This window comes from Harpia harpyja, chromosome Z (genome assembly GCF_026419915.1).
Source record: "Harpia harpyja isolate bHarHar1 chromosome Z, bHarHar1 primary haplotype, whole genome shotgun sequence".
NCBI classification, from domain to species: domain Eukaryota; kingdom Metazoa; phylum Chordata; class Aves; order Accipitriformes; family Accipitridae; genus Harpia; species Harpia harpyja.
Genome location: NC_068969.1, coordinates 93,917,738 through 93,945,682, shown reverse-complemented (window position 1 = coordinate 93,945,682; position 27,945 = coordinate 93,917,738). Strand labels below are relative to the sequence as shown.

Sequence of the window (27,945 nt, the reverse complement as noted above, 5' to 3'; positions counted from 1 at the left end):
ACTGTATTTACTTAGAAAGACAGTTCACTTTCTTTAAAAAAATATTTTAAAGAAATGTGAAGAAGTCTTTGTTGTTATTCTTAAGTTTTCATTTTCAATCTAACTTTAAAACTTATATTTTATTTTTCTGTCCTAAGAAGATCATGCGGAATTACTTTCCTTTATTTTCTTCAGTACCTGTTTCTTGGTTTCCTCTTCTCTCTTGGTATCTCTACAGAAATGACCTTTTTTGCCTTCTCTATTCCTTTGCCTCTTTTTCACTTTTTTCTTTTTTTCCTCCAAAGACATCTCCTCACATTTCTCAGTTAATCAGTGTCTCTTTCATAACTTATCTAGTCCATTATATTCTACTCACCCTTGGGAAATATTACCAGAAGCCAAGGACCAGAAAAATAAATGGATTAGACAAAGATTACAAGAAAATGGGACAAGAGAGACTCCCAAGCAAAAAGTTCCTCTCAGTTGATTTTTTAGAATTACAATATAGGCTAGGTATAGCAAAGCCTACGTATTTACTTTTATTTTGTTTGGAGTTAGTTACCAAAGAATTTGACTATGTAACGGGCCAACCAAGTACTTTCTAAACTTATTTCAAGGTCACCTACCTATGGTCTTGAGAGGATGCTGCAGGAGGGAGCAACAAGCCCCTGCTTATTGCCATCCATTAAACATCGGGAGACAAAGCTAGAATAAGGCCATTTGTGGTAGGAACTCTAGTTCAGACAAGAGGAAAGAATCACGTCTCTTTTCAGGAAAGCATTGCAACATATATACCTCTGTTTTCTCAAGAGAGCATTTTGTTTCCTGGTGGTGTATATTTCCAAACTGAGTCTTATTTCTCCTGCTGCCCACCCTGTGACAGCATTTGGTGGCTTAGCTTGGAGCTCTTCCCCCCAGCCCAAGAACTGGGATGCCTACAAAAATCATTGTTTCTTATGCATCCCAGAATGACTTGTTCCCTGTCACTCCTCCTCCTCCAACATAACCCTGGGGTGCCATCAAATTCATCATGTCCCATGATGAATTCAGAGGTCAGCTGGAAGAATTATGAAAATATGCAGTCTTATAAATTACAGAAAGAATCACCAGATCCACTTCCAAATGTGGACATACTGAAGATACAAACTATCAGGAGTGAACATGCTGTAGGTTGCTGGGACTTCAAAACTGTTCCAGATGTTGGCTGAAGGGCAAAACTCAGCTGTGACTCAGCTTTATACAGGGCAGATATATCACCAGGAACTAAATTCTAACCTTTTTTAAAAGTCAGTGGGACTTCTGGCATTGACTTCAAGGGACCAGAACTTCAGCCAAGACAGGTAATGTACAAGCAAACACGTTGCACTTTCTGGTAGATTTATTGTTATTGTTGTTGGCTTTAGTATTAGTATTATTTCATTATTGCTGTTTCAGTAGCTCATAATAAAACTAGAAATAGACTGAAGTAAGACTAAAGCATGTGACTAAAATGATACATGAGCAACGATTAAAACACTAGCATTAATGTGGCATAGTACTATGTTTTAATTTCCCTTTACAAATATATATGTTTTGTTCTACATGGATGTGAAGAGAAGATGTATTCATTTTGCTTTTTGCCAGTATTAAAATATTTTCCTTGTCATTAGGTAATGGCTTGTCTGTATATGGAAGCAATACGATGTCCTGGCTCAAAGCTTGTGTTTATGCAGCACCAAATTCAAGCATTTATTTCCTATGAGTAATAGAATTAAGTTTACTACCAAAAAAAAAAAAAGTGGTGTCCTTAAAATAGCACTTGTGAACTGCAAGTTCTTGCTGCTCTAGATGCTGAACTAGTATGTTTACAATGGTGACATTATAATTACAAGGCCAAATTAGTTTTACCTAAAGTGATGACAGTGCTTGCAAGCGCTGCAAATCCATCAACACTAACACACATTCAGTAGCTTCCATTTCTGGGAGAATCGCAGAAAACGTCTAAAAAGAGTTTCAAAATAGACTAACAGGCAATGTCCGGGCTCAGGTAGATACTAGGGTGTCTGCATTACAGCAAGGCTCAGCACAGCCTGAAGAGAGGCCCTCAACCCGCCAGAGTGCCATCGCTGGCATAGTCAAGCTCCTTGGCAAGACTGGGTTTCTGTGTGTGATGCGTTTGGCGTTCCTCTGGTATCAAGAACATGACTGAAACATAAAAACCTTCTATTTAACGCCCTGAAGACATAAAATTGTAGCAGGAGTGAGCTAGACAGCCATAGCTACCTGGCTACAGAGAGGAACAGGACCAGCCCTGGTGCTGAAGCTGGCCCAGGCGGTAGCCCGCCCCAGGGCAGTGCAGTCCCCGAGGGGCCCTGGGGAAAGTGGCTGCGGACACAGCGCGGGTGCAGCCCCACGGCCGTCTGCACGGGAGGGGCCGGTGCCCAGGGCCCGGGGGGGACTGTCAGCCTCAGCCTGCTGCGCTGCAACTGCACGGTCGCGCCGGAGCACGGGGGAAACTACTTCTCCAGTTGATCGCTATTTAATCTTTCCTACAATGAGCAAATGCAACCTACCGTGCAGTTGCATCACACCCTCCAAATGTTGCTCTTAGACCCCCGAAGTAAGATGCTTTTTTAGTGAAGAAGAAAAAAAACCAAAAAACAAAAACCAACAAAACCAAACAAATTTGAGCAGTGAATCAAGTCTTTGCTAAATAGGAAAGTATTTTCTAAGTAAGCTTCTTGAAGATTAGCATCAGCTTCGGCAAAATAACGGACGGACGGGGCGGGGGGGGTGCTATGTGCTAACCAAACGCCCGTAGGAAAGCGGACCCGCCGGCCGGCCGGGCGAGCGGGGGGGGGCGGCTGCCGCTCGCTCTCCCGCCCTGTGGGGGCGGTGCGCCGTACGGCGCGCCGCCCCCACAGGGCGGGAGAGCGAGCGGCAGCCGCCCCCCCCCCCAACCCCCTCCCAGGCCCTCACCGCCCCACCGGCCCCTCCGAGCGGCTGCCGACGGGAGCCCCGGTGAGACGCGCCGCGGGGGAGCGCGTAAGTGGCGCGGCTCCCCCGCCGGGAGCATCGGGGGGAGGTTTCGGCGGCCGCTGGATGGGAGCCCTTCTCCGCCGGGTACGGCCGCGCTTTCCTTCCCCCCACCCGCTCCCGGCAGAGCATGCCACCGGCGGGGCGGTTCCGCGGGGACTGACATGCTGCTGAAGGAGGGAAGGCGCCAGCCCCTCCGCCTCTCGCCGCGGTAGCGGAGGCGATGCTGCAGGGCGCTCCCCGGGCTCTCCCTCAGGCGCCAGGCTATCGCCCACAGCAGCCGCGCTCGCCGCCGTGAGCGGCGCGGTCCCGGCCGGGCCGAGGCGACGAGCGGCGCGGGCCCGTACCCCTTCTCGGGGCGGCAGCGGCGGCGGCGGCGGCGGGGGAAGGCGCTGCCCGCGGCCGCGGGGCCCCGCGCGGCGGGCGGCTCCGCGCGGCGGATGCGTGTGCATGAGCTCTGCACCGAGCGGGCGCAGGAAGCGCCCCCGCGCCGCCGCCTCCATCTTCCAGGGCAGCAAGACCTCGCCGCACGGCCGCGACAGTGAACGCCGGGGCAGCGGCTCCGACAGCGCCTTCCAGACCCAGCGAGCCCTGGATGACTGCAAGATGGTGGGTACCACAAATGGGGCTTGCCTTAGTTTTCCTCTTTTCCGAGTGCTCTCGTCGCTGGCGGCGGTGCCGCTCCTCCCGCCAGCTTGCCTATTCCCATCACGTGCAGTTGCACTATTTTTAAAACTGCAGTCCCCGCCGGGGGTGCTGCCCTGTAGCCTAACTCGTAGCGGCTCGAAAGCGGGAGAGGGGAGGGAAGGCGAGAACTGTGGGGAGCCGGCTGGGTGCTGCGGGACAGTCAGGGCAGGGACCGGAGCCGGGCGCCTGGTCCTGCAGGAGCGGGAGCCGGAGCCCCAGCACACGCCGCCTTGCGCTGCCGAGCAGCTGGAGTTGCTTTTTTGCTAGATCCGGCCAAATCTGTCCCCAGACTTGCGCTCCCTGAAGCCTGAGTAGGAAAATAGTTGCCTCCACTGCATCACTGCACTTGCTGTCTTGTTCTAAAATCTTTCTGGAACAGGACTCAGAATCTGAGACCCTGAAATTCTGTCCCTGACATACGTGGTACCTGTTTCCAGTCTCCACAGAGTCGCTGGCTGCAATTGTAAAACCTCAGATCAAGCACCTGCAACCGTGTTATTTTTGGACTGTAACATTATGGTGTGACATTTTTCTCCATTCACGTTCAAAATGCTTGGATCCTGACACTTTTCCTCCAAACCAGTGCCATATACCCCCTATCTGGCTCCTTGAGCTACAGTCAGCTGGACATTGGGCCCCCAAATTGCTCCTCTAACCAATGACAGAAATAGAAAACAAATTAAGTTGCTGCTACTTTACTTGAGAAATCTGGATCTTGCTAAAGCTCTGTCCTTGGCATTGGAAATATACCCGCTACTTCTGTTCTGCTGGATTATGGCAATTTTTTTCCTACAATAACTGCAAACTGTGCTGGCAGATACCCACTCTGATACTTCAAAATCAGGAGCAACTCCCAGCGCACTGAGGAGCAAAAGCTGCCACAGTAGCTCCATAAATATACCCAACAAGTGGATCCTGCTGGGTCTTGCCTTTTTTCTCATTCCTGACAGCATAATGTCATTAGTTAAACAGAAGTGCTAGCTTTGTAGAATTCACTGATTAGAAATAAAATATGATTTACAGATGGGTTGTCAAGATGCAGTAAGATTCAGGAGAGAAAACCAATGGGTTTTTTTTCTTATTCTCTGTCTCGATGCTGCAACATCGAGTGTGGTTTTGTTTTCCCTGGCAATGCTGAGGTGGCTGAATGTGTCCTCTGTTTAGATAGGGGATGTCAGGTGAGAACTGGCAAAATGTGTTTGGCGCAGCCAGTTACCAGTTGCAGGGTGAGTCGCTTTTCTCTTTTTCTTAGTGCGGAATAATTACGCTGTGTCACAACATAGTACAATTTTTTTTCTCTACATTGCTTTCATGCATTCATTCTCTTAAGCTACAGAATGAGAGAGTTGAAGCCAGGTTTAGCAGATATTGTGCCTAGGGCTTTGTTTGGTGTGTGCTTTTGGTTTTGTTTCGGGTTTAGGGGTGGGAGGGTGCAGATGTACTAGAATGCACTGGGATTGTTTTGCTGCTTCAGAAGCAGAGAAACCTATTTGCTACGCTTACAATGAAATTTAAGAAAGTATGGCCAAAAAACGAGTCTCGATACTAGTTCTCAGTTATACAGAGTAATTACAGTGGGGTGCATGAAGAGTCAGAATGCAATACTGCAGGAGAAGCGACTCATTTATTTTCTGATTATGAGAATCTGAGGGCTTGACTTTTAAAATTTGGTAGATCTGATAGAATCCAGGTTTTTAGCATGCTTGTATGTTGGGGTATGTTGAACTCCTGGTGGTAATGATGGCTGCAGAATTACGAGCAGTTACTCTTGTCTGTTTTTATGTAGTTTAGAAATTGAGATCAAATTAGCAAAACATACATAAATAAATATTCTGTTCTATTGCTCCCTGCCTTCCACCCCCACCACCATGTGGAGCAAATGGTCAGATGTGCTTTCTCTCAGAAGACAGTAAATGCTTCGTTTCCTGAAAATATTATCCCATGCACCTGATCATTGGAACTCAGCAATAATCTTTCCATCACTGTAGAAGTTACCCATTTATCCAATAGCATCCATCTGTATCTGCTGGATATTAGGTTTCTGTAAAGGTTGAAGTGGTTATTTACTTCTTTGTTTCACACACACACACATCGGAAAAAGTGCTTTCTAGAATCCTAACTGGAAAGTGTCTATCATCTGATACATCATCTCAGCTGGTAACTTCAGATCAATTTTAAGTCTGAAATCTGGGTTGGAGGCCAGTGATAGAACAGAAATCATTACAAAATAAATTAGCAAAATTGCCAATGTAAAAGCAAATGCTACATTCTAATCCCTAAATGTGGTGTTAATCAGGAAGCAGGAGGAGCAAAGGCAATCATTTCTGGAGATATTTTTGTCTTCTATGATAGCAAAAAATAACCTCATGCTACTAGTAAAACAGCTGGGGTTTTGTCTGCTTAATATTTAAGACTAATAACTCAAATACTTTCAGAGATTAAAAGCAGAAACACTGCTTTCCTGCAAGTGAACATTTATAGCTCACAGAAGAGGCAGCTGCCATGGAGGCCCTAGTCATTTACTAAGTCTTGGGCACTTGATCCTGTATGCCATGAAACTAGGGGCAGCAGGAACAAGCCCTAGATTGGGCATGTTTTTTAAAAACTTGTTTTTATCAGTGTAGTTAAATGTCTCATGTAAGTAAATCCTCTTTGTTTTTCAGCTTGTCCAGGAGTTCAATACCCAGGTGGCTCTATATCGGGAGCTGGTCATTTCCATTGGGGATGTCTCAGTCACCTGTCCATCTCTGCATGCGGAAATGCACAAAACTCGAACCCGAGGATGTGAGATGGCCTATCAGGCTCATCAAAAACTAGCAGCAATTTCTGGGTAGGAGTCTACTTATGTTTAATTAAAGCTGTATTCATGTGCACATCTTTGCTAAATATTGCATTATGGAAACTTTCAGCAAAAGCATTAACTTGTGTTTCTGTTTTAGGCATAGAGTTGTATGGCCACAAATTCTACAGAAAGCTCGTATCTTTATGATAGTGCAATTCGGGGTCAAATCCTGTTTCTCTTACCAAGATGGTATCCTACTGATTTCACTGGATGCTTTTATGTAAGATGAACAGGATTTTAGTCTGTATCACTAGACAACTTAAAAAGATCAAGGGAGAAGCCTTGCCTTGCAAGGGTGAAGTAGCAATAGCTTTCTGCCCAGTCCTTCATTGGGTATACCTAACTGAATAGTTAGAGACAAGTAGCTCAGCTCAACTGGAGAATTAAAATAATTAGAGGAAAAAATAATTAGGTGAAAATTACATAAGGGAGGGAATACAAATACTGTTGTGAAAACTTGTGTTTACATTCTACATGTTTTTAAATCCTTATTTGTGTTGAAGTAAGGATTGAAGCTTTGCCAGCATATAATGTTTTCATTTGTTCTTTGATATTACATTATATACATTCCTTTCCATGGTGACAGAATGTATCATCACATACTTGAGACTATGCCTCAGTACAAGATAAGCCAGCATAAATAGCTGTGCCTTACAAAATGGGAATTAATGCTGCTTCCACAAAGTCTAATTATTTGTGAGTTCTTCACAATATGGCGACTGGGGCCTTTGTATTAACACGTGTACCTCCTGCATTGTGTCTCTCTCACTACACTTTGTCAGAACTTTCTGCACCTGCCTTATTCACCATAAACCATTGTGTACCACTGGAAAAAAACTTCCTTTTTTTGCAGCTCTGCCTAATCCCTGTTGAAGTTCTTTTATCACTTCAATGTATATGAGAAATCTGTCATAGGTTTAGTGTGTAAGGGAAGACCACACTAACAAAATAAACAGAAGAAAACACTGGTTGGTCATTTTAGTAGAATTGTCAACATTTTCAGATGTGATCTTGTGCAAAGACTCTTAAGTTGATATTGTGACCTCTGATTTGTTCCTCAAACAAAATACGGGCTTTTAAGTGACTACAGTCTGTGAGAATTTAAAAAAACCCAACCAACCAAAAGATACAGTTCTTTTTAACCAGTGAACTGAAAATGTGGAAGCAAACAGTAGTGAAATTGATCTTGTGCACTTTCAGACTCAAAAGAGAGACTAATACAAACCAAAATAATGCATCTGAATAGCAGAACCTAACTTCGGTTTTTTTAATCATTTTTTTTGTCCCCCATAAAGAAAACCATCAATACATGCTCATTGAGAAGTACGGAGTTTTTTTAAAGTAATCATTTCACAGCTGGGAGTCTGTCATGTACACAAAGATGTCCTGAGGGTTGTGCAGTTGCTGGGAGATTGACATTTACCTAATCTAAAACTGTTTTAAATAACTGTGATAATAATGTGATATCCATAACAACTGGTAGGTGTTAGAAACCCTCTGGAAATTACTTGTTTGGTTTGACAGACATTTCACAAGATGTGCTTCACATCCCCACCCTCCTACAGCTGAGGAAAGCCATACAAGCCAACTTAACTTGTTTGGTGTATCTGTGAGGAAAGATGGGAGATGAAGGTGCAGCAAGGATTCAGTGTAGAAAAGAAATAGGAGAGGAGTAATAAATAGCCTCAGAGGTTCAGTCCTTAATTCAGCAGGAAGAATGATGTAGTGCATATGGCATAGGATCTGGAATGGCAACCTAATTTGGTAGGAGGAAAAAGTACTGGGAAGAAAAATACTTAGGGACAGGAATCTATTAAGTCATCCTCAGTATTAAATAGTTGGGAGGGTAGTGTATTGCTCAGAAACCACTGGTAGTCAGCAGATGGGACAAAAGCTTATTTAGTTCACTGCTTTAGTTCAAAATACACAGCACTGCACTGTGCAAACTTCTGGGTAACACAACCGCTTCTGTCTTCCAAAGCTTGTTAAAGAAAGCCTATTGCTTTCCCACCCAGAGAGAATAATAGCAGTTAGCTAATCATGTTACTAGACTACAAATTTTCATTGCATATCAGCATTCTATTAGATAAGGTCATCAGTAATGTTCCGTTAGTCTCTAAGTGACCTGAGCTGTTGCAGGGCACTCTTTCTTTCAAGAAGTTGGCATCACTGTCTAGGACAACATTAAGTTCATTAATCTTGTTTGTGCTGATGTCTTTCTTGGAAAATTAACAGACAGCTTCATTTTATGCTTCCTGTTTGAATACATCAGGATTTGAGACTCTTAAACGCGCTCCTGACTCAGGCAGCTAGAAGAGGCTCCTGTTTCCCTTCCTATCGCACCTGTTCTACAAGACTAGGGAAGGTAACAAAGAGGAAAGGTGCAAAGACTTGGAGGGAAAGAGACAAGAACAGATCCACTAGTGCTGAGAAAGGCAGCTCTGGAAGAAAATTTGGGAATTGTGCAAAGGGAAAGAAATGCTGAGGTGGAGATAATGCATTAGGAACTGAACAGGATAGAAATAATAAGGAGGAAAAAGCTTTGATCATGGGCATATCAGTTCTGGAATATTAGATGGACATCAGAGTGGGACAGTGGTATAATATGAACAAGAAGAGAAGACTGCAGGTGTAGCTGTAGAAAAAGTATACACTGATATGCCAACAAAAGGAGATTCAGCTAGGGAAATGGAGGAAGTGAAAGCCACACATTTTAAAAACTGAGGGAAAGAAAAACAAAGGAGATGATGACAAAGATAAGGAAGTAGCAAGGAAACATAAAACCTTATGAAGTCTGCACTGGATTAGACCATATCACTCCATCCAGCTCAAATCTGACAGCTGCCGGTAGCAGAGATTTCGTAAAAAAGCATACAAAAAACAGGCTGTACGTAGAACGATGGCTGCCCTAGTATATTTGCTACTACCCACCAATCTGTAGTTTATGGGTTTCCTGAGCCAAAGGCTGCATCTGAACAATTTGTTTCTGACAAATCTGAGTTCTCATAGAAGATTTCAGGATTTGTCTAAATACGAAGGTCTCAGAAAATGCTGAGGATGAATAATGACATCTTTACACAGTGGTATGTTTAAAAATGTTACAAATTAATTTAGCAAAAAAAATATTGAGAAAGAAAATTCAGATTCAGTCTCCAACTTAATAAGGCCTCATAACTATTAACATCCTCTTCTTAACTTGCTCTCTTATGTATTTTTCCTGTAGAAATAGGTGAAATTTTATCAAAGAGCAGATGCGTGCCTGAGTTTACCAACACTACCATGGCTTTCAGGGAATAAAAATTAGAAATAAAAATAATTTAAATTGAAATATCCTAGTTCTAGTTGATGATCTTTTAGGAATGCAAGTCAAAGCAAACTCTTCTTTCAGTGTAGGTTTTCTCAGGACTGCAGGTCAATTCCTGCTCACCCCACTCGTACGAAAAATTCTTAGTGATTTTTAATGAACTGTCTTCTGAAGAAAGTGAGTAAGATTTGGTCCTTTCATTACATTTTCTGCTGTATTAATTTATCAGAAATTAAATATCTCAAATTAATTACATTGTGCACCCTTGCAGTATCAGATGTCATGGTCAAAACTGGAGAAAGTAAAGCAGCAAGAAAATAAGTCAGCATGGTCTTTTTCCAAAGGAAAAGAAAGGAAAAATACTTGTAACAATAGGAAGATGGGGAAAAAAGGTGCAAATCTCTGTTTTGGAAGGCGGTCTGCTTTATGAGATGATAAAGACCGATGATGTTTTAGAAGTCGTCAATAGAGAGTCAGCTTTATAGGTGAAGTACACTAAGTCTGGGATGTAAATGGAAAGATAACTGAGAACTTTAAGGTACAGGTCTGCACAACTGTGTACACTCTTTTGTAAATGTCCCTTTCATATTCTCAAGCACTTGATATGCTTACATAATGCAAGTACTTCTGTGTGCACTTGGCACACTGAAACCAGAACTGGCAAGTATCTCTGTGACAGTCTGACATATATGTTGACAGTGACTTTTTTTTGCATGAAATGAAACTGTGTGAGGAGCTCCAGGATGCATGGCAATGTACATCTGTGTGCACATAGCTTTGAAAGTGGTTGTCTTCTGTTGTTCAGACTGGTGTTGCAAAGTCCTGAATCCAAGGAGAAATAAACCCCTACACTAGTGCAAGCTGGGGGCCAACCAGCTGGAAAGCAGCTTTGCAGAAAAGGACCTGGGCGATTCTGGTGAACGCCAAATCGAACATGAGCCAGCACTGTGCCTTTGGGGCAAAGAGGGCCAACAGCCTCCTATGCTACGTTAGGAAGTGTTGCAAGCAGGTTGAGGGGGTTGATCCTTCCCTTCTACTCAGTGCTGTTGAGGCCATGTCTGGAGTTCTGTGTCTAGTTCTGGGCTCCCCAGTTGGAAAGAGAAAGGGACATACTGGAGTGGGTCTAGTCGATGGCCATGAACATGATTAAGAGCATGCAACATCTCACATACAAGGAGAGGCTGACAGACTGGAGTTGTTTAGCTTGGAGAAGAGAAGGCTTGGAAGGGGGTCTTATCAATGTGTGTAAAAAATACCTGATGGGATACTGTAAAGAAGACAGAGGCAGACTTTTTTCAGTGGTATCCAGTGATAGGACAGCAGGCACAAATTGAAATACAGAAAATTTGATTTAAACATTTTTAAAACCCCTTTTTTAATGTGAGGTTGATAGAATATTGGAACAGGTGCCCTGAGAGGTTGTAGAGTCTCCTTCCTTGGAGATACTCAGAACTCAGCTGGACATGGTCCTTAGTAACCTGCTTTAGCTGGCACTGCTTTGAGCAGGAGGGTTGGACTAGATTAGTTCTAGATGTCCCTTCCGGCCTGTGACAAAAGTCACCATAAATCTTCTCATTGGGAAAATTCCAAGATAAACTTTCCTTATTTGACATTGAGGTGCATCTGTTACTTTCATAAAACAGTTGTTAGTGTAACTTCCCCTGAGTTCAAGAAAAGTTAAGGAAATAGACCTAAGAATCACATCCTGATTGCATTTCTGTCTTTATTTCAGTGCACAGAAATGTTACCATAGTGTTGCTTTAAATATGTAGTTTTAGGTAATTTCTACTTTTGTTTTCCTTTGCAATCTACAGTAGATTTCTGATGTTTTCAGTAAGCAATAGAGGGTAATTTTTCAGACCAAATTACTATTAGATCAGTTCCTAAGCTTGTGTTAAAACAATCTATTGACACTCAATTGTGGCCGAATTTTTATTAAACTGTCTGAATTTTCCCCAAATTATGAAACTTTAAAATTATTATCTGCTTTCTAAAACACACAAGCAAACAAAAAAGACTGCTCCAAAGTATTTTACAAATAAAGAGAAAAGGAGACTTCAGGCTTATGACTTAATGAAAGCTGCATTAAGACAGACATAACAGAAACCATTTTAACTGTTTAACTTCAGATGTTAAATAAAGCACTGCAGGCAGGCAGTATAGCTGAGCAGAAACAAAACGTAGCAACACTGTCCTGATTTTGGCTGGGACAGAGTTAATTTTCTTCCTAGTAGCTGGTATAGTGCTGTGTTTCGGATTTAGGATGAGAATAATGTTGATAACACACTGATGTTTTAGTTGTTGTTGAGCAGTGCTTACACTAAAAGTCAAGGGCTTTTCAGCTTCTCATGGTGCCCTGCCAGCGAGGGGGCTGGAGGGGCACAAGAAGTTGGGAGGGGACACAACCAGGACAGCTGACCCAAATAAGCCAAAGTGATATTCCATACCATATGACGTAATGCTCAGCATATAAACTAGGAGGAAAGCTGGCCAGGGGGCCACTGCTCGGGAACAGGCTGGGCATCGGTCAATTGGTAGTGAGCAATTGTTTTTCATTTCCACCACTTGTTTTTCATGGGTTTTATTTCTCTCTCTTTTTGTTATGTTCCTTTTCATTACATTCCCCACCCCCCCAATTATTAAACTGTTCTTACCTCAACCCATGAGTTTTCTTACTTTTACCCCTCCGATCCTCACCCCCATCCTACCGCAGGGGGAGTGAGCGAGCAGCAGTGTGATGCTTAGTTGCCAGCTCAGGTTAAACTATGGCAAACACGTAGCTCAACAGGGAAGAATTTTTATAATCATGAATCAAAACCAAGGTAATGCCAGCAGATAGAGCAACAGACTAGGGCTCTACCCAAGCTAGACACCAATCAAGCAGCATGTATGGAGATCTCTGCCCTCCCTAGATGTGTTTACAATCACTGCCATTGTACTTCTCAAAGTGTATGTGTCAGAATTGGGGGGAGTGATGTTAATGTTGATCCCCGGAGTTCTGAATTCCAGGCACTGCCCCTGTATTCTACCTCAGTTACAGTTAGCATTGTTTCAACAGCCAGATGAAAGTTAAGAATAAGGCAACTGCTTCACAGAGGTTGCACCATGATAACCAGTATTTGGCCTGATGACAGTATAAATAAATATTAAAAATAATGTGGTGACATGTAAGAAAACAAAGAAAGTAGTCATTATTCACTGCTAGAATCAATAGTGTTATACATGATAATACCAATAGCATAATGTCCCCTGAATTCCTATGGGGGTTTTTGGAAAATATTGCAGATATTTAAAACAGTAAGACCTTAAAAATCTGACCTTAAAAATCCTATTAAGTTAGTACAAAATGTTGAGATTCTTTGCTTCTGAAAACTGTTGGAAATATAAAACTTCCCATTTACACTCACAGGAGTATACTAAAATCATCTCAGTAAGTTGTTGCAATCTGGCAGGCCAGATCCTGCAATTCTTAGAACATTAAATAGTACCTTACTCAGCAAGTCGTCCTCATGACTTAACTGGGACTGTCCAAAATGAGAAAAGTCAGGGAGATCTTTGTCTCCCTCCAAAGAAGAGCTTTCAGGATCTGGAGCAAGTTCATTACTGAGCATTCTTATCATATAAAGTCTTGTTTTCCCTCAACCTATACATTCAGCTTCTGTAAACATTTACTGTAAGTTTCTTAAATGCCTACAATTTTTCTTGTGATTTTGAGCATATCAAATTCTAGGGGCAAATTCTGACTGCGTTGCACTTTGTTTGGAATATCTTCACCAATTCCTCTCAGTCATGAAGTGATTCTAGACTTACTACTGTGTATCAGAGACTGCACCTGTGCCAGTGACTCAAATCCCATTTTTGACTAATGGGAGTTTGTCTACATGGCAGTGTTTTGGGAAGTAAGCTCAGGTATGGATATTTTGTGAACATACTCTTTATAGACAAACTAGCATATGATAGTTCAGTAAGTATACCATAGCTTACTCCTTTCTCAAGAGGATAAGATGCACATACATTGTTCTTATTAGATTCCTTTGCAAAAATTTTTCTAATTATACAAGCCGTGTGCATCTAAAATGATGGAAAGGGACATTGAAAAGCTAAGACCATTTTCTGTGGAACTGAGTTAAGGTGGGTTCTGTTGTTGAGAATAGAATCTGTTTACTCAATTTAAGTTGCAAGTTGAAAAAGAAATCATTTAAGTCAGGTACCTAAAGTTCTAATAGGTGAATTCAGAAAGCAAATAATGGAGGAGAAAACAAGGTTACTTACTAAAGCTAGAGTTCTCAAAATAGCTAACCTCTACAGACTCACTTTTCCATTGTACCTTTGTCTTTGGAACTGTGCTCTCACAGGCAGTTGGGACTTGAAGATACAGGGTATTAGTATCTCCCTTTATAGATCTGTCTTTCATAACTGAAGGCCAGATTTAGTAAACAGCAGACATACCTAAAAGTGAATTTAGCATTTACTTCTCTATGCCCAAAACAGCAATTCTGAAAAGCCTGGAATTTCTACAATTGCAGTGACACGGTGTAACTTAGTTTTGACAAAACAGAAGAGCTTAGCACTTCTTTGCTTAACAGTAAACCTAATCAGCAGGTGGAAGTGAGGCATTCTCGCTTGTCCAAGCTCTGATGAGCTTGATCCCACAGATGCTGTGAGAGCATCCTCAGAGCCTAACACACACTGACAATTTTGGACTCCTCACAAAACAGTGGCACCTGCCACTTTCTTTTAAACCAAAGCTGAAAGTAAGTCAACTTAATTTCTAGACCTACCATCCAGAAAAATGCCCTGACTACAATCAGGGAAGAGTGGGATCTAGAAGTAGGATGGACATCATATTTGTCAGTCACTTATTTGCCCCTTTCTTCCATCTCACACTCAACTAGCACATTCATGGCACCTTCCAGTGCAGCACTGCCACTGCCAAGACATTCAAGGACTGCATGTGCTGTGTAAGCCAGACAGGTAAGCCTGCCATTTATGTGAAGGGTCCTCTAACAGAAGAGAAAGAAGAGAAGCTGTGTCCCAGCCCAGCAGCCAGGGACTCTGCCCCATGCTCAACGATCAACACAAACAGCTGTATTCTCCCTGGCAGGCATAGAGCAACATAGCTTTTCCTCTGTGACATGACCTGAAGCTGTGAGGTAACTGCGGGGAAGGAGGGGGCACATTGCCATCATCTGACCCAGTGGGCAGAGTATTGTGCACCGGGAGGCAAAACATAGACCTCCACAAGGGAGGTCTGCACTGTACTTGGGTTTCAAGCAGTGCCAGTGCAGGTAAACATTGAAGACTGTTAAGGAACTTCCTTGGTGTAAGGAGAACTTGTATTCTAGTCCTTGCTCCCATGATTTTTAAGCATATAAAACACATAACAGTGCAGGGGAGCAGAGATTCAGAACTCACATAAATGCTGAGTATTCTTCACCATTCTGCATCTTCAACCTGGTGAACTGTAAATTAATCTACACAGTACCTTGGTCTAGGATTGGAGTAGGCTGCAGGTTTAGGGTGCTTTGGCTTCCATTTTGACATCCTTCTGCATTCAGCACTCCATTCTGGGTCCCAAACTCCAGCCTGGAAGAGGATACCAGAAAAGTAAGATGCTGCTGTGTTTTAAGTCCTTGACTGGAATGCTCTTCCCTGCTATGCATGAGCAGCATTCCACTATGGTTAGATTCTAGGGGGTCTAAATCTAACTCAGGAATAATGGAGTATTCCAGCCATAGGTAAGCCTATTTATCTGTAGCAATGGTTGAAATAATCACTCTGTTTTACACTCCTGTTTTGAGGTATACAAACCTTTTACATCAGAAATTGAAGTGAAAGAAAACAACATATGTAGCCAGAGGGATTTGGGGACTTAATTATATTGGAAGGGTCCCTTTGGAAAGGCTGTAGCATCAGAGCTGACCTTATTCAGACAATTCAGTGTTTCTGCAAGCATTCTCTAACTTCATGCCCTTCTCTTGCCCCATTGTGTCCTTCCTTCAGATTACCTGCTATCACTGTTGGACATAAAAAACTTTTCAGACTTCTATGAAAGCAATTTTCTCAGGGAGTAATCAGACAGAGGATCCAGCTGTTAGGTACATGTATAGAAGCGGGAACTGTGGGGATTTTGAAAAGCCTACAAAACTTAAGTGTTGACTCTTTTTTGACAGTTGCTGCTACCTTTGCTTCACTCCAGATTTTCTCGTACCCTCTTTTCCCTTGTCATCGCTTTTCTTTAGTGTTTCTGTTTCTTGCCTTTTTTTCCTAGTAGCCCATCTCCAAACAGTACTGAAATTAATATAAAATTTGCTGCTGTCACATTAACTATTTGGAAACTCCTCAGGGCAGAGACCTGAATGTACTGATAACAAGCACACTGGAATCCACTTACCTTTAGATCTGTGGCGTTACTGTAATAAACATGATCAACAAGAATAATGAATGTTTTGAATATTTTTTTGTTTGTTTTGGGAAAAGTCTTGAAAATCTTTCATTAAACTTCTGATGTTTTAGGTGAATCACTTATTAAATAGGTATATCAGTATTTATTATCACTGAAAAATACTGTGTATATCATTTAATGCTTTTACATCATATTTCAGTCTTTCAAGGGAAGGCATAATATTCAAATATTCTATTATTGCTATAGTGTTTCCTAAAGCATGTGAAGATTACATTTTTATCATACTGTTTTCCTAATTTTTTTCTTTAAAAAATTATTTTAAATGTCAATTTGCTGGAATTTTAGGCCCTAGCACGTAACAGCACATAGCAAGTCCTGTATGTATCTTGGCATGTCCCAAGTGGAATCAGTTAATAAGCACTTCCTGAGCAAAAACCTGAGTGATACTAACTTATATCTGTAAATAGTGCTTTAAAAAGGGATTTAGAACTAAATTTTCAAAGGTATTTAAAGACTTACAAGTGCAGCTAATTATGATTCTTTCATGTCATGCTAATGATCCTATGCCCACAAAAATTAGGGCCACCAGAGAAACCTACATGGTTCAAAATTAGTGTTAGACCAATCCAAAACAATTTTTTCATTTCAGTATTTCTGAGAGAAAATTTCTTTCTTTGCAAAATTTTACAAAAAACACATTTGTTGAAAAAAAAGTGTACTGAAGCTTCATGCCTAGCTTCACAGATGTGATTAAAAGTTGCAGTTGCGCTGATCTATAACCAAGACAGTCAAAAAGAGTGTCTTTATGTCCCCTGTAGGCCCACTGCTTTGAGGTCTGTCTCACCAGCATATTTCAGTAATTTTCTTCTCTAGATTTCTGCTGAAACGCAGCTGAGGCCAAAGCTGAGAATTTAGTCATGACTTTTAAGTGCTTCTTTCCTGATCATTTTCTTAAATACCGTTTGATAAGAAATCCCACATGGCTGCAGTTTTTAGTGTTAGACACTGTACTTACCTTGGTTCTGTATAGCTTTGGTTACATTGTTTTCAGAAAACTACTTCTGATTCTCACTGAATCTTACAAATCCAGACTATGTTAGCAATACGTTCATATATCTTAAGAGAAGTGAGAACATGAGATAATGAAGTTGTGCATTAGAACACTACTTCAACATGGGCTCTTAGAATTCCACATATACTGGGGTTTTGCTTCTGATTTCTTAACTCCTTTTTTAAGTTTTGGACTGAAATTTTCCTGTTAATGGAAATATTTTTACTAATTCTCAGTAGTTCTCAACATTCTGAAACACTTTAATTAGAAAAAACAATTTTGATTCTGTGCCTTTCACTGAAATCAGCCAGTGCAGTTGCAAAGTGAATTGTGCAGGATCATGCAATTAAGTGCATGTCCTCACAACCCATGTTCTGCCATGCCTCTGCAAGTGCTAGACTTCCTGCAGAGTCATCTAATAAAAGACTTTGTATTTATCATGAACTTTGGTGCATGGAGGTTTCCTCTAGTAAGATGTTGAGTACAAAACAATAAAGGATAACTGCTCTCAACGGCATCATCAGTAATGTGCAAGATCAGTCTCCAACCAAGGAAAATCTCAGATCTGTCAGGGTTACGCAGGGAAAATTCCAACCAAATCCAAAGTTACTGTAAGTTATGTAAAATCTGTTCTAATTTTTGTAATTGCTTTATAGTTCTGTTTCATAACAATTAAATATTTGAGACCATTATCTGGGCATGAAGGTCTCATCTGAACAAAGCATTAAATTAAGCATTCTTTAATCAGGAATCCTTCCAGTACTATCAATTAAATGATGTTTAAATTCATGTTTTAAAATTAAACATATACTGAAGTGCTGGCTATTATTGAATACTATTTCCTCTTTGCTGGATACATTTGCAGATCTACATTTAGATTTTCTAAACCATTTTTAACTATAAGAAAAATAATACACTCAGTTATTTGTATATGAACAATTATTCACAGTAGTTCTTCCTTTTCTCTCTTATGTTCCATCTTTTACCTTGCTATTCCTATCTTTCATATGAATACTTTCTGCATGAACATTTCCTACCAGCACACTTGGCATAAGAATTCAAATACTGTCATATTATATTAAATTATGTGCTCAAAGTTGTTGAAGAAACTGCTTTCCCATTGCAGAAGAAAACAAGTTTGCATTTACTGGGTGAGCAAAGAAAAGCTGACACTTCATATATCTGTCTATCATGGCAAGACAGATCATTGCAAATCTACTGTTGGTAACCTTGTCAGCATGGCAAATGGCTAAGTGGCAAAATATTTAAAAGTTCCTTGTTTATACAGCAGCCTCCAGTTATTTCTGTAAGTTCTGGAGCTGTTACGGTGTTGAAGCAGAGCTATCCACCCATGTGCGTTTACACCGCCTTCCAAAAAACCCCAACACCAACAAAACAGGTTGGTACTTCGGGATAGTATGACAACTGCAACCATAGCCCTGTACATAGGCTAAGCAAAGTGAGGCTGGGTGCTGAGGATGCAGTCCCTTTATGCAGGTTGAAGAACACCAGGGCCTCAAAGTTGTGGACATTCCAAAGTCTGGGCATTTAATTTAGCTGCAGACCTACCCGAAGTAGTGTGTGTACAGCCTTACTATTCATTTTACATCATTCAAGACGTGGAAATGAGTAGTATGTCTGTGCAGTTACTAATACAAGATACTGGATGCCCGAGGAAGACCTTGTGGAGGCATCCTTGCTTCCCAAGCAGAAATAGGCATTTCAAAGAGGATAAAAAAGTAACACCAGTTCACAAAGTCAAGTGGAGACTGGAGCAGGATTTAAAAATCTGAAGTGAAAAAAATTCAAAGTTCTTTATGCTAAAATACTGCTTCCTGAACACATTTTATCAACAGATGGTTTTAGAAATTTCTTTCTCCATATATGAATTTAAACATTTCAGGAAGCTAATCTATTTCTTTTTTCTCTCTTTTTTTTTTTTTTTTTTTGACACATTCAAGTTTTCACACAGTCTCTCAGCTGTGATTTTTAACTTAACTACTCATACAGATTTGATCTGTGAAATATCTGGTGATGCTGTGCGAGATACTTCTACTGACACTATACCACAATTTCTTTTTCACTTGGAATACTTTTATATGGAGGTATTTGGATATTTGTTTTTAAAAAAGATATAAAAATACTCCAGGGCGTAAGAATGACCTATTCAAAGCACTCCTAGAAGCATTTGATACATCCAGAATCCCAACTACTACCTTATTCTGAGCAACTTAGTAATGATCTGCTTGGTGGACTGTTTTCCTTCCAATTTAGAATTGTAGTAGTCACATTGTTTGACTAAAATAATAATAAAAAAGGATTATGAGAATGTATGGATCTTTTCAGTAATTGTTAATGCAATATAGCTCTTATCCAAATCCAGTGAAGGTTAAAGAACATTTTCCCTTTAGTTTCAATAGTCCGTAGCCCAAAGTGGTTTTGAGGAAATGAAAATACATTGTTCCTTACCACTTTTCATTTTACCATCCCTTCACATCTGCTCTGTTTTTCTCATTTTGAGATATGGAAAACCAGAAATCTAAGTTACAAACAGATAACAGGTATCCAGATCACACAAGTGCTTTATGCAATGCCCTTTAGAAAAAAAATTATATTGCAATTTATATTCAAAGTAGGTACTAGAGAAAGAAAAAAATGGAAAAGAGACCTGTCATTAATCAAAGCAGTCATCTGGTTTAGTGTCCTATGCATGGTCAACAGCAGATGGCATCACTGCCTGCAGCAGAGTTCCTTCTAAATCCTGTATGTTAGTAGTTTGTTGTGACCTAGATCCTACAGCACCAAATACCTGAATAATTTCATTCATTTTCAAGCCTTTCTGGGAAGTCTGACCCTATTTGTCCACACAGATCAGAACCAATTTCATAGATCATCCCACATGAGATACTTGTTTTGATAGTTCTCAAACATTCTCTTTCCAACTATGAACCAAAGGAACTATACAGAATTGTAGGTATGAATTCTTCCCATTTAAGTTTTGTGGACTTTCGAAAGAGAGAATTTATAAATCATTTATTAATGCGCAGTAAGTGATTAAGGGATATTTCAAAGAACTTAGAAGCTTAACTAAAACCAAAGGGGACATCCACAGGCAGCATGAGTTTCAGCTGTCTGCAGTCAAGTTGTAAGATGCAATATGGAGGTATACTGGGCTTGAGCCTGTTGGCTGGCACTGACCTGTCTGGGCTCTCACTATTGGTTTATCAGAGAAATTAATTTGAGAACAACTTGCAGATGCTGACAAGGCAGAGTACTGAATAGGAATTTATTTGGGAAACTTAAATATTGTTGCATATACAGCTAATCTGACTGCCTCCTTCTTGGTTTAGCACAGATCTTTTCTGGAAGGTCTGTGTCGTGGTTTCGGTTTATCTATTGTTTAGTATCATCTAATTTGAGGCAATAAGGCTGTGAGATTTTTTTGTCCAACTGAGGCTACAGCTAAGCAAGGCTGACTTGAGAGCTTACCCAAACATTTATTTCATCTAACTGGACACCACTTTTTCTCAGCAGGGAGCCTGATAATGTGCAGAGAGAAAGGCCCTGTCCAGCTCATCTTTGGCTAGTGCAGAAGTCTTACAGATTTCCTAAAGTAAAGGCAAAGGACAGCCAGCTGAAGGAAAGAACGATGGAAAGGGTGCTTAGGGTTAGCTTCTGCAACGGTTTGGTGGTCAAGCCCTGCATTTATTTTTTTTTAAATCTTACAGTAACTCAAAAGCATAGTTAAAGACACACGTGCAATTTCACTTGGAATTCTGATGTTTAGAAGTATCCTGTCGGGGATTTTAAGCTTAGCTAGTGTGGTGGTTTAGCCTTGGCTGACAGCCAAACTCCCACCCAGCTGCTTGCTCATTCACTCCTCAGCAGGCCATGGGGAGAAAATAGGAAGAACAGCAATGAGAAAGCTGGGGGGGGGGGGGGGGAAGATAAAGACAGGGACATCGCTTATCAACTATTGTTGCAGGCAAAGCAGGCTTGACTTGGGAAAGATTAACCTAATTTATTGCCAATTAAAATAAAAATAATTACTGATTTGGGTAATGGGAAGCAAAAAGACAAGCATTAAAACAACACCTTTTCTGCCTCCTTTCCCATGCTCAACTTCACTCTAGACTCCTCCTCACCCCCAACCCCCAGCAGTGCAGGAAGGATGGGGAATGGGGGGTTGCAGCCAGTCCATAACAGTTCCACTTTGCCTCTCCTTCCTCCTCACACTTTTCCCCTGTTCTAGCGTGGGCTTCTCCACAGGCTGCAGTCCTGTCAGGAAAATCTGCTCCAGTATAGGCTCTCCACAGGTGGCAGTTCCTTCAGGAATATCCATCTGCTCTGGTGTGTTCCTCTCTGCAGGCTGCAGGGAAGATCTGGTCTTCCATGGAGAACCTCCTCCTCCTTTCTCTGACCTTGATGTTCCCTCTCTTGTTTCTCACTCTTTTTGTTCCCTCTTCCTCTCTCCCTGTGGTATTTTCTGCCCTTTTTTAAAATACGTCTTCGAAGAGGTGCCTCGCGCTTGGCTGATGGGCTCAGCTGTGTCCTGCCATGGATCTGCTGTGGAGCCAGCAGGAGCTGGCTGGAACCGGCCAGAACCGGCCATGTCTGGCACAGGGCAGCCCCTCACCTCCTCCCACAGAGAGCAACCTGTAGCCACCACAGCTACCTAAATCTTGCCCCTACACCCAATACACCTAGTCTTACCTAAAGTGGAGTGAGTTCAAATACAATTTCTTACATTAGTGCTGTTTTACTTAGGACCAAGAAGTTTTACCAAGTGATTGTAATAGCTTTTGTCCTCTAGTGGAATTATGTGGATAGTCCTATGGTAATTTACTTCTTGCCCACATTTGAGTTAATTCAGCCAGTAAAATTCACTTCTGAGGGAACAAGTCTAGAAAATTCCGGTCTGTGATTCTGATAATTTAAAAAAAATGTTTTCTCAATAGCACCTGCAAATACTGGATACGCTGCTATGTACAGGCACAGCTCTTAAAAACAGTGTGTGATACTTGTTCTCCTGATAACAAAGTCACGAGTGTGGAAGAATCACAGTATTAATTAATTATTAATTAATTAATCCAGTTTAAAGGTAAGGTTACTGCATCTGTAGTAATTATCTCATATAGTGAGTTTCCAAAAGAGTTTTAGAACTTCAACATAAAAAAACCCAGAAGACTTCAATAATATAAGTGATGCTATGTTTTATCCTTAGGGGTATTTCTGAAAGAGGAGAGCCCGCCAGAAAAAGGAAACAACAGTTTATTCAAAATTACTATAATTTGCAGATCATACAAGGCCCTTGGTTCATCAGATAACTTCTATGGAAGTCAGTGAGATTTTCTTGAATGGATAAGAAAAGTATATTTCCTGCTGTTATAGTTGTAGCTAAATTGTTCTAGCATTGAAATATCTAAACTGCCATCAGCTTGGGAGTTAGAAATGTCTCTACAATATGAGTCACTGCATTATGTTTTTATTCTACTTGTATTATCATATACCCAGATTGACTCCATCAGCCTTATCAGAGTAATTGGAGATTTACACTGGTCTAACTAAACAAAATCTGATCCCGTCTTCTGTTATTGAGAGCACTGTTGTGACTGCTTCAAAACAACAATCTGATTTAATAAAAACAACATTGCAACCATTTATGGGTCTACTAGAAAGAACTAGCCCTGCTTTTTCTCTAGCTGGACTGGGATGTTGTGTAGTAGTTGTATCACAGTATTAAAGCACATTAGTAGAGAACAAAAAAACCAACACATGATACTGAAACTGACAGCAGTTTGTGTGAAACACATACGTTTAAAAAAAAAAAAAAAAGCCCAGCAGATGGGATGAACACAAATAATAATGTGTTCTCAAGATCTCTTTAGAAGAAAACATTGTCATTGGATGACTTTCCTACATATATTCAAAATGAATCAGCAAGTCTTTTATTACCTTCAAAGATGAATGGTTAAGTGATAAAGAAATAAATGATGTGTTTAAGATAAGAAAGCAGAGGCAGGTTTAGTAGGCTGTCATACATGAGCCATAATCAGAGGGGCCTCTTGCCCTCAGTATCTAAGGGGATTAAGCGTATCTCCTCTGCAGTATTTTTCACATATTTCGTTCTAGCAGAGGAACCATAATGTCTGAGGTAGGTCTTGTTTCCAGATCATCTTTGTAGCTGCTATATATTTCTGAACTGCAGTGTTTCTGATACTACATTAAAAGACAATCTACAGGGTAGTATTTGTGGACAGTGATTTTCCACAGCTTATCAAGCCAATTTACATTCCTTTTCATGGGAAGTACATATATGGGGTGTAAGTCAGAATTTGATTAATTCATTTTCACTTCTGATTTGCAAAAGGTTTATTTTCCTTTCACTGCTGAAGACTAGCTGTCTTCATTATATGTCTAGATAGTTTTTTCAGCTCATAATATTTTAGAACTATTGATACTGTTCATAAAAATGATACTTTTCCTTAGAGTTAAGCATAGAATTTGTCAGAATTATACTTTTACAAAAAGGTGTATAAAACCCTTCATATAACATAGCTACTCTTTTAACCAGAGATAATACATCAGTACGTATTTTTAAATGTTGTTGACAGTAAAAGTAAAATGCTGCTCTGTTGTAAATTTGTGACTAAAATTTTTAAGTTAAATTCAGAATTATCCATACCATAATCTTTGTTCAGTTTTAGTAGTCTTAAGTTTCACTAATTTCAATGGAACTATGAATGCTGGACACGTGTGGGAATTCAGGAAAACCTGAAGGTGTTTTTCAGTTGTAACCAACATTTTGGCAGTGCAATAAAATCATGTCAACTATTTTTGAAAAAAAATCAAAATTTTTAATGGAATTTTCACTCTTTACCTTTTCATGTTAAGGAGGGGCATCTTAATCATGTTTATTCTTGTATTTTAAAGTGATCATCTAAAGCGCTGCATTCACCTTTCTTACCTGTACTGGGTACTATATGGTTGGTATAAGAGCTCCCTCTATAGGTTTTATTTTAAATATCAGCTTAGGAAAATACAAAGGAAAGTAAATTCCACCTCTTGTCAGTGTTTCATAAGCATACTCAGTTGAACAATGTGACTTGATTTTTAAAAAGTAGGATTTTATGGAAAGACAACCATCTATTTTACCAATGGTTAAAGTATGAAAATGTAATGTTATAGATTTATTTAAGTTGTATTCACAAAAATTTATACTTTCAATTTTAATAGCAGCCTGATAAACTGTGTAACTGAAACTACTGTTATACAAAGAAATAAACCAGCATTTTCTCTTTTGTAACTACTTTTAATACATGTAGATATCAGAACTCTCAAACTGCAGAAGTATAGCTCACACAGTAGTACATGTTTCTCATCAACTGAGTAGTATTCATGTCTTTGAATAAGGACTTCTACCCTTTATGGCACCCTGGTGGTATAGTAGTCATGTGACAACTACAGAATTCCTAGTAAGGGAGGGACAGGGTGTTTGAAAGTTTTTAATATACAGCTGTCAGCATAATTTAGCAGAGGGAGAAAAAAGGAAAATCGGAGCCAAATGATCAGCCAGTTTTCCCTAGATATCGGCAAGTGTTTCTAGATCAAGTAAGTAAACCTACAGACATGATGGGAAATGTCATTGGTAGTAATAAGCTAACCATCCGGCTTTCTTTCATACAGAGTTTTTACTATTAAAAACAAAACTAAAAAATCTATGAAGGAACCCATTCTCTTGATTGTATTTGAAAATCAAAGCCTACTGTTTTCTAGTGAAGATCAGGCAGGAGTGAAGCCTGACAGTTATTAAGCAATATGCCAGCTTGTATCACCTATAAACTTTACCCTACATGCAAAGTGTTTGCATAAGCACATGTACACCCATCTCACCATTCCCCCTTCCTCATGTATGGGAACACATGTGTCTTGCTGCTTCACTGGCAAGTCAAGAGGCTTTCTCAGAGCTGTAGAATTCCATACATTCTATCTTTGGTCCCTTCCTACACGGGCCATTTCTTGAATTAATTTTGTGAAAGGCAGCAGTGCTCCCCTACCAGGTGAACTATCCCCAAGAAGCCACAAACTGTGTATTCAAATCCTGTAAAGGTTATCAGTACCTCTTTATCTTACCTGAGTGGATAGGGAGAAGCAAGAAAATTTCTGCTCCACAATGCATGCGGGAAGTGAGCACAATAACCATTCACATCCTTGTGGCAGCTGTGCTTGGAAGCCAGCGATGAAGAACTGGTCTCTGTCTCATGGGCAGGGGCTCAGTGCTGTGCTAACTCTTTTATGTCCAGCTGCGCATAAGCTATTAAACAGCTCCATTGAGAACATGGTTTAGCACAGTAGTTGTTACGAGATTGTGTTATTTGAGATTTCTCTTGGATATCTAAGTGGTCTTCATAAAGAAATCAGCTGGACTAACTGAAACAGAGGTAGCTGACTTTGGGGTGTAATAATACAAGCTTGCATGAACTTTTTGTTGTAAATAAATACAAATTTGATATATAGCTATTTAATAATAAACATATCATAATTGGCATTCTCAGTTATGTCTGTACTAGTCCCCTGTTCAGCTTTTCTCATGGCATGACACTGAACATACAGAAATAGAAAATTACTGAAAGAAGTGAAATTGATGACACTTTAAAGGGAAATTTTAAGCCCACTACACAGAATGTACTTCAGGGAATATAAAAGAACTCTTTATGTGCATTGGCATCGGAGCATGTGGCTTTCAGAGATGAAAATGAGGCCTATATACATGCATAGGAGAAAATTGTTTGCTTGCAAGCTAATGGAATTCTTGTGGTCATTACTGCAATAAAACACTAATTAAACTGTTTGAGACAATCAGTGAGGGTAGTGGCCTGGAAATAATTCTCATTGTATAAACTTCGGATAATTAAAAATATTTTTCTTGAATGTCATTACTGTTACCCTGGGTTTGCAAATGATAGAAGAATTTTGCCCGCAGTCCATTTACAGATGGTCCGTATTCTTGAAAAAACAAGAATGGGTCAGAACATCATAGATGTTTCCAGTTCTTATTCTCATGGTAATCATAGATACAGTTTACAAGAAAAATACATTACATTTACAACAGCAAAAAAAGTGAATTAAAATACCTATTCCTCTGCTTTCCAATTACTCTTCCAGCTCATTAGTGACTAGGAAGCCACTGATAAATTGAAATTGGCTTATAAGCCTATCACTTGTATATTATTTCTGCTTTCTTAGTCTGCACAATTAAAAGTTCTGTCAGTAAAACCAAAAAAGTTTTAAAGAAAGGCTTTCACCATTTTTGCTTCTTAGAAATTAAATAGCTGTATGAGGAAGATACTGTTTTCTTACACGTGTGCAGACCCTCAGTCTTTTTGCCAGTGACAGCTAGAAAGGAAGAAATACATTCAACATTGTAAATAAAGTTCCTGTAATGGGCATGACTTCTAACAAATCTAAGGATTTCTGACACTTGAAACAATGCAGAGAAAAATAGGACAACCATAATCCAGTTTTATCTACATTTGCTACAAGGAAATTGTCTTGTCATGCAGTAAGTTTCCATACTCCACTTAGTGATAGACTTGTGGTTAAAGAATCGTAGCTTTCAGAAGAGCTAGACAGATTCAGCTTTACTTGCATAAGAGAGTGGAATAGATCTGTATCGCCCTGTGAGAAACAGCTCTCATCACTGAGCAGAAAAAGGTTATTGTTACCATCTGTGGTGACTTTATTTTTTGCAGTTTCCATTTTGCACATGAATGTTTATGGGGCAATGCCCTGCAGGTGGAATGGGCAAATCAATGACTCATTTATGCATTACTAGTTGTGTAACTGTTTGTCTTCAGGACAGAGGAGACCTTGCTCAGAAATAAAAGTTTAGGAATCTAGGAAACCCAAGCATAAACTGAATGTGCTTGCATGTATATTAGCGGGGCTCCAGGACTTAGGTATTACATGAAATAAGCAATGATTTTCAAGAGCTAAATTTTGGACCTGGATGCTAAATATGGAAAGTAAGTGGAATTCTACACTCCTAAATCTTTTTGTAATTCCTCTATTGGTAAGGATAGCTCAAAGGAAATTACTGTATGTGTGCTCAGAGGGAAATGAGCTACGACGGTAAGTGATGCAGTCAATGGGAGTGGGGGGGAGGAAAGCTGTATTTCCATCTACTGCAGTACTTACATGGTGCTGAACTTGAGAATAGTGTTCAGTGCACACGTAAGAATATGTAACACTAAGGGGTACAAAAAAATCTCATCTGTAAGCTAAAAGGTAGGGCAAATCAGGATAGTAAAAGCCTGCAAGAGGCCGTGTGTTATCTAAAGGTGTATCGCATGGTTCCTGAATTTAGCTATCAGAGAAATAAAAACAGATATATAAAAGCCACAGTTCAGAAAGTTAAAATACTATCCCAGAGGAAGAAAACATCATGTGCTGTACTTTTGCTGTGTTTGGCTAGTTGCTTGTTTGTGCTGTATTTGGTTAGATGAATTCTGTAAGGTTACATTTACTCCTGAAACTGCCTCTTACAGCAAACATTAGAATCTTATTCTGCTCTAAGATCCATCTAATTTCGTAGTACCTCTTTTACAGAAAATGTTGAAATCATTAGGAGCATTACGTGCAAAATGAAGCACTAGATGCTG

The 27,945-nt window shown here is 40.2% G+C and overlaps 1 protein-coding gene across 1 annotated transcript in view; it reads left to right on the top strand.

Annotated features, from left to right (window-relative positions):
* Positions 1-2,938: 2,938 nt before the first annotated feature.
* RGS7BP (regulator of G protein signaling 7 binding protein) overlaps positions 2,939-27,945 on the top strand; it is a 45,250-nt gene continuing 20,243 nt past the window's right edge. The window contains exons 1-2 of the mRNA XM_052778371.1: positions 2,939-3,603; positions 6,345-6,511. Of these exons, the coding sequence (XP_052634331.1) occupies positions 3,445-3,603; positions 6,345-6,511 (326 nt within the window). The 5' untranslated portion in view covers positions 2,939-3,444. The remainder of the gene's footprint in view (positions 3,604-6,344; positions 6,512-27,945) is intronic.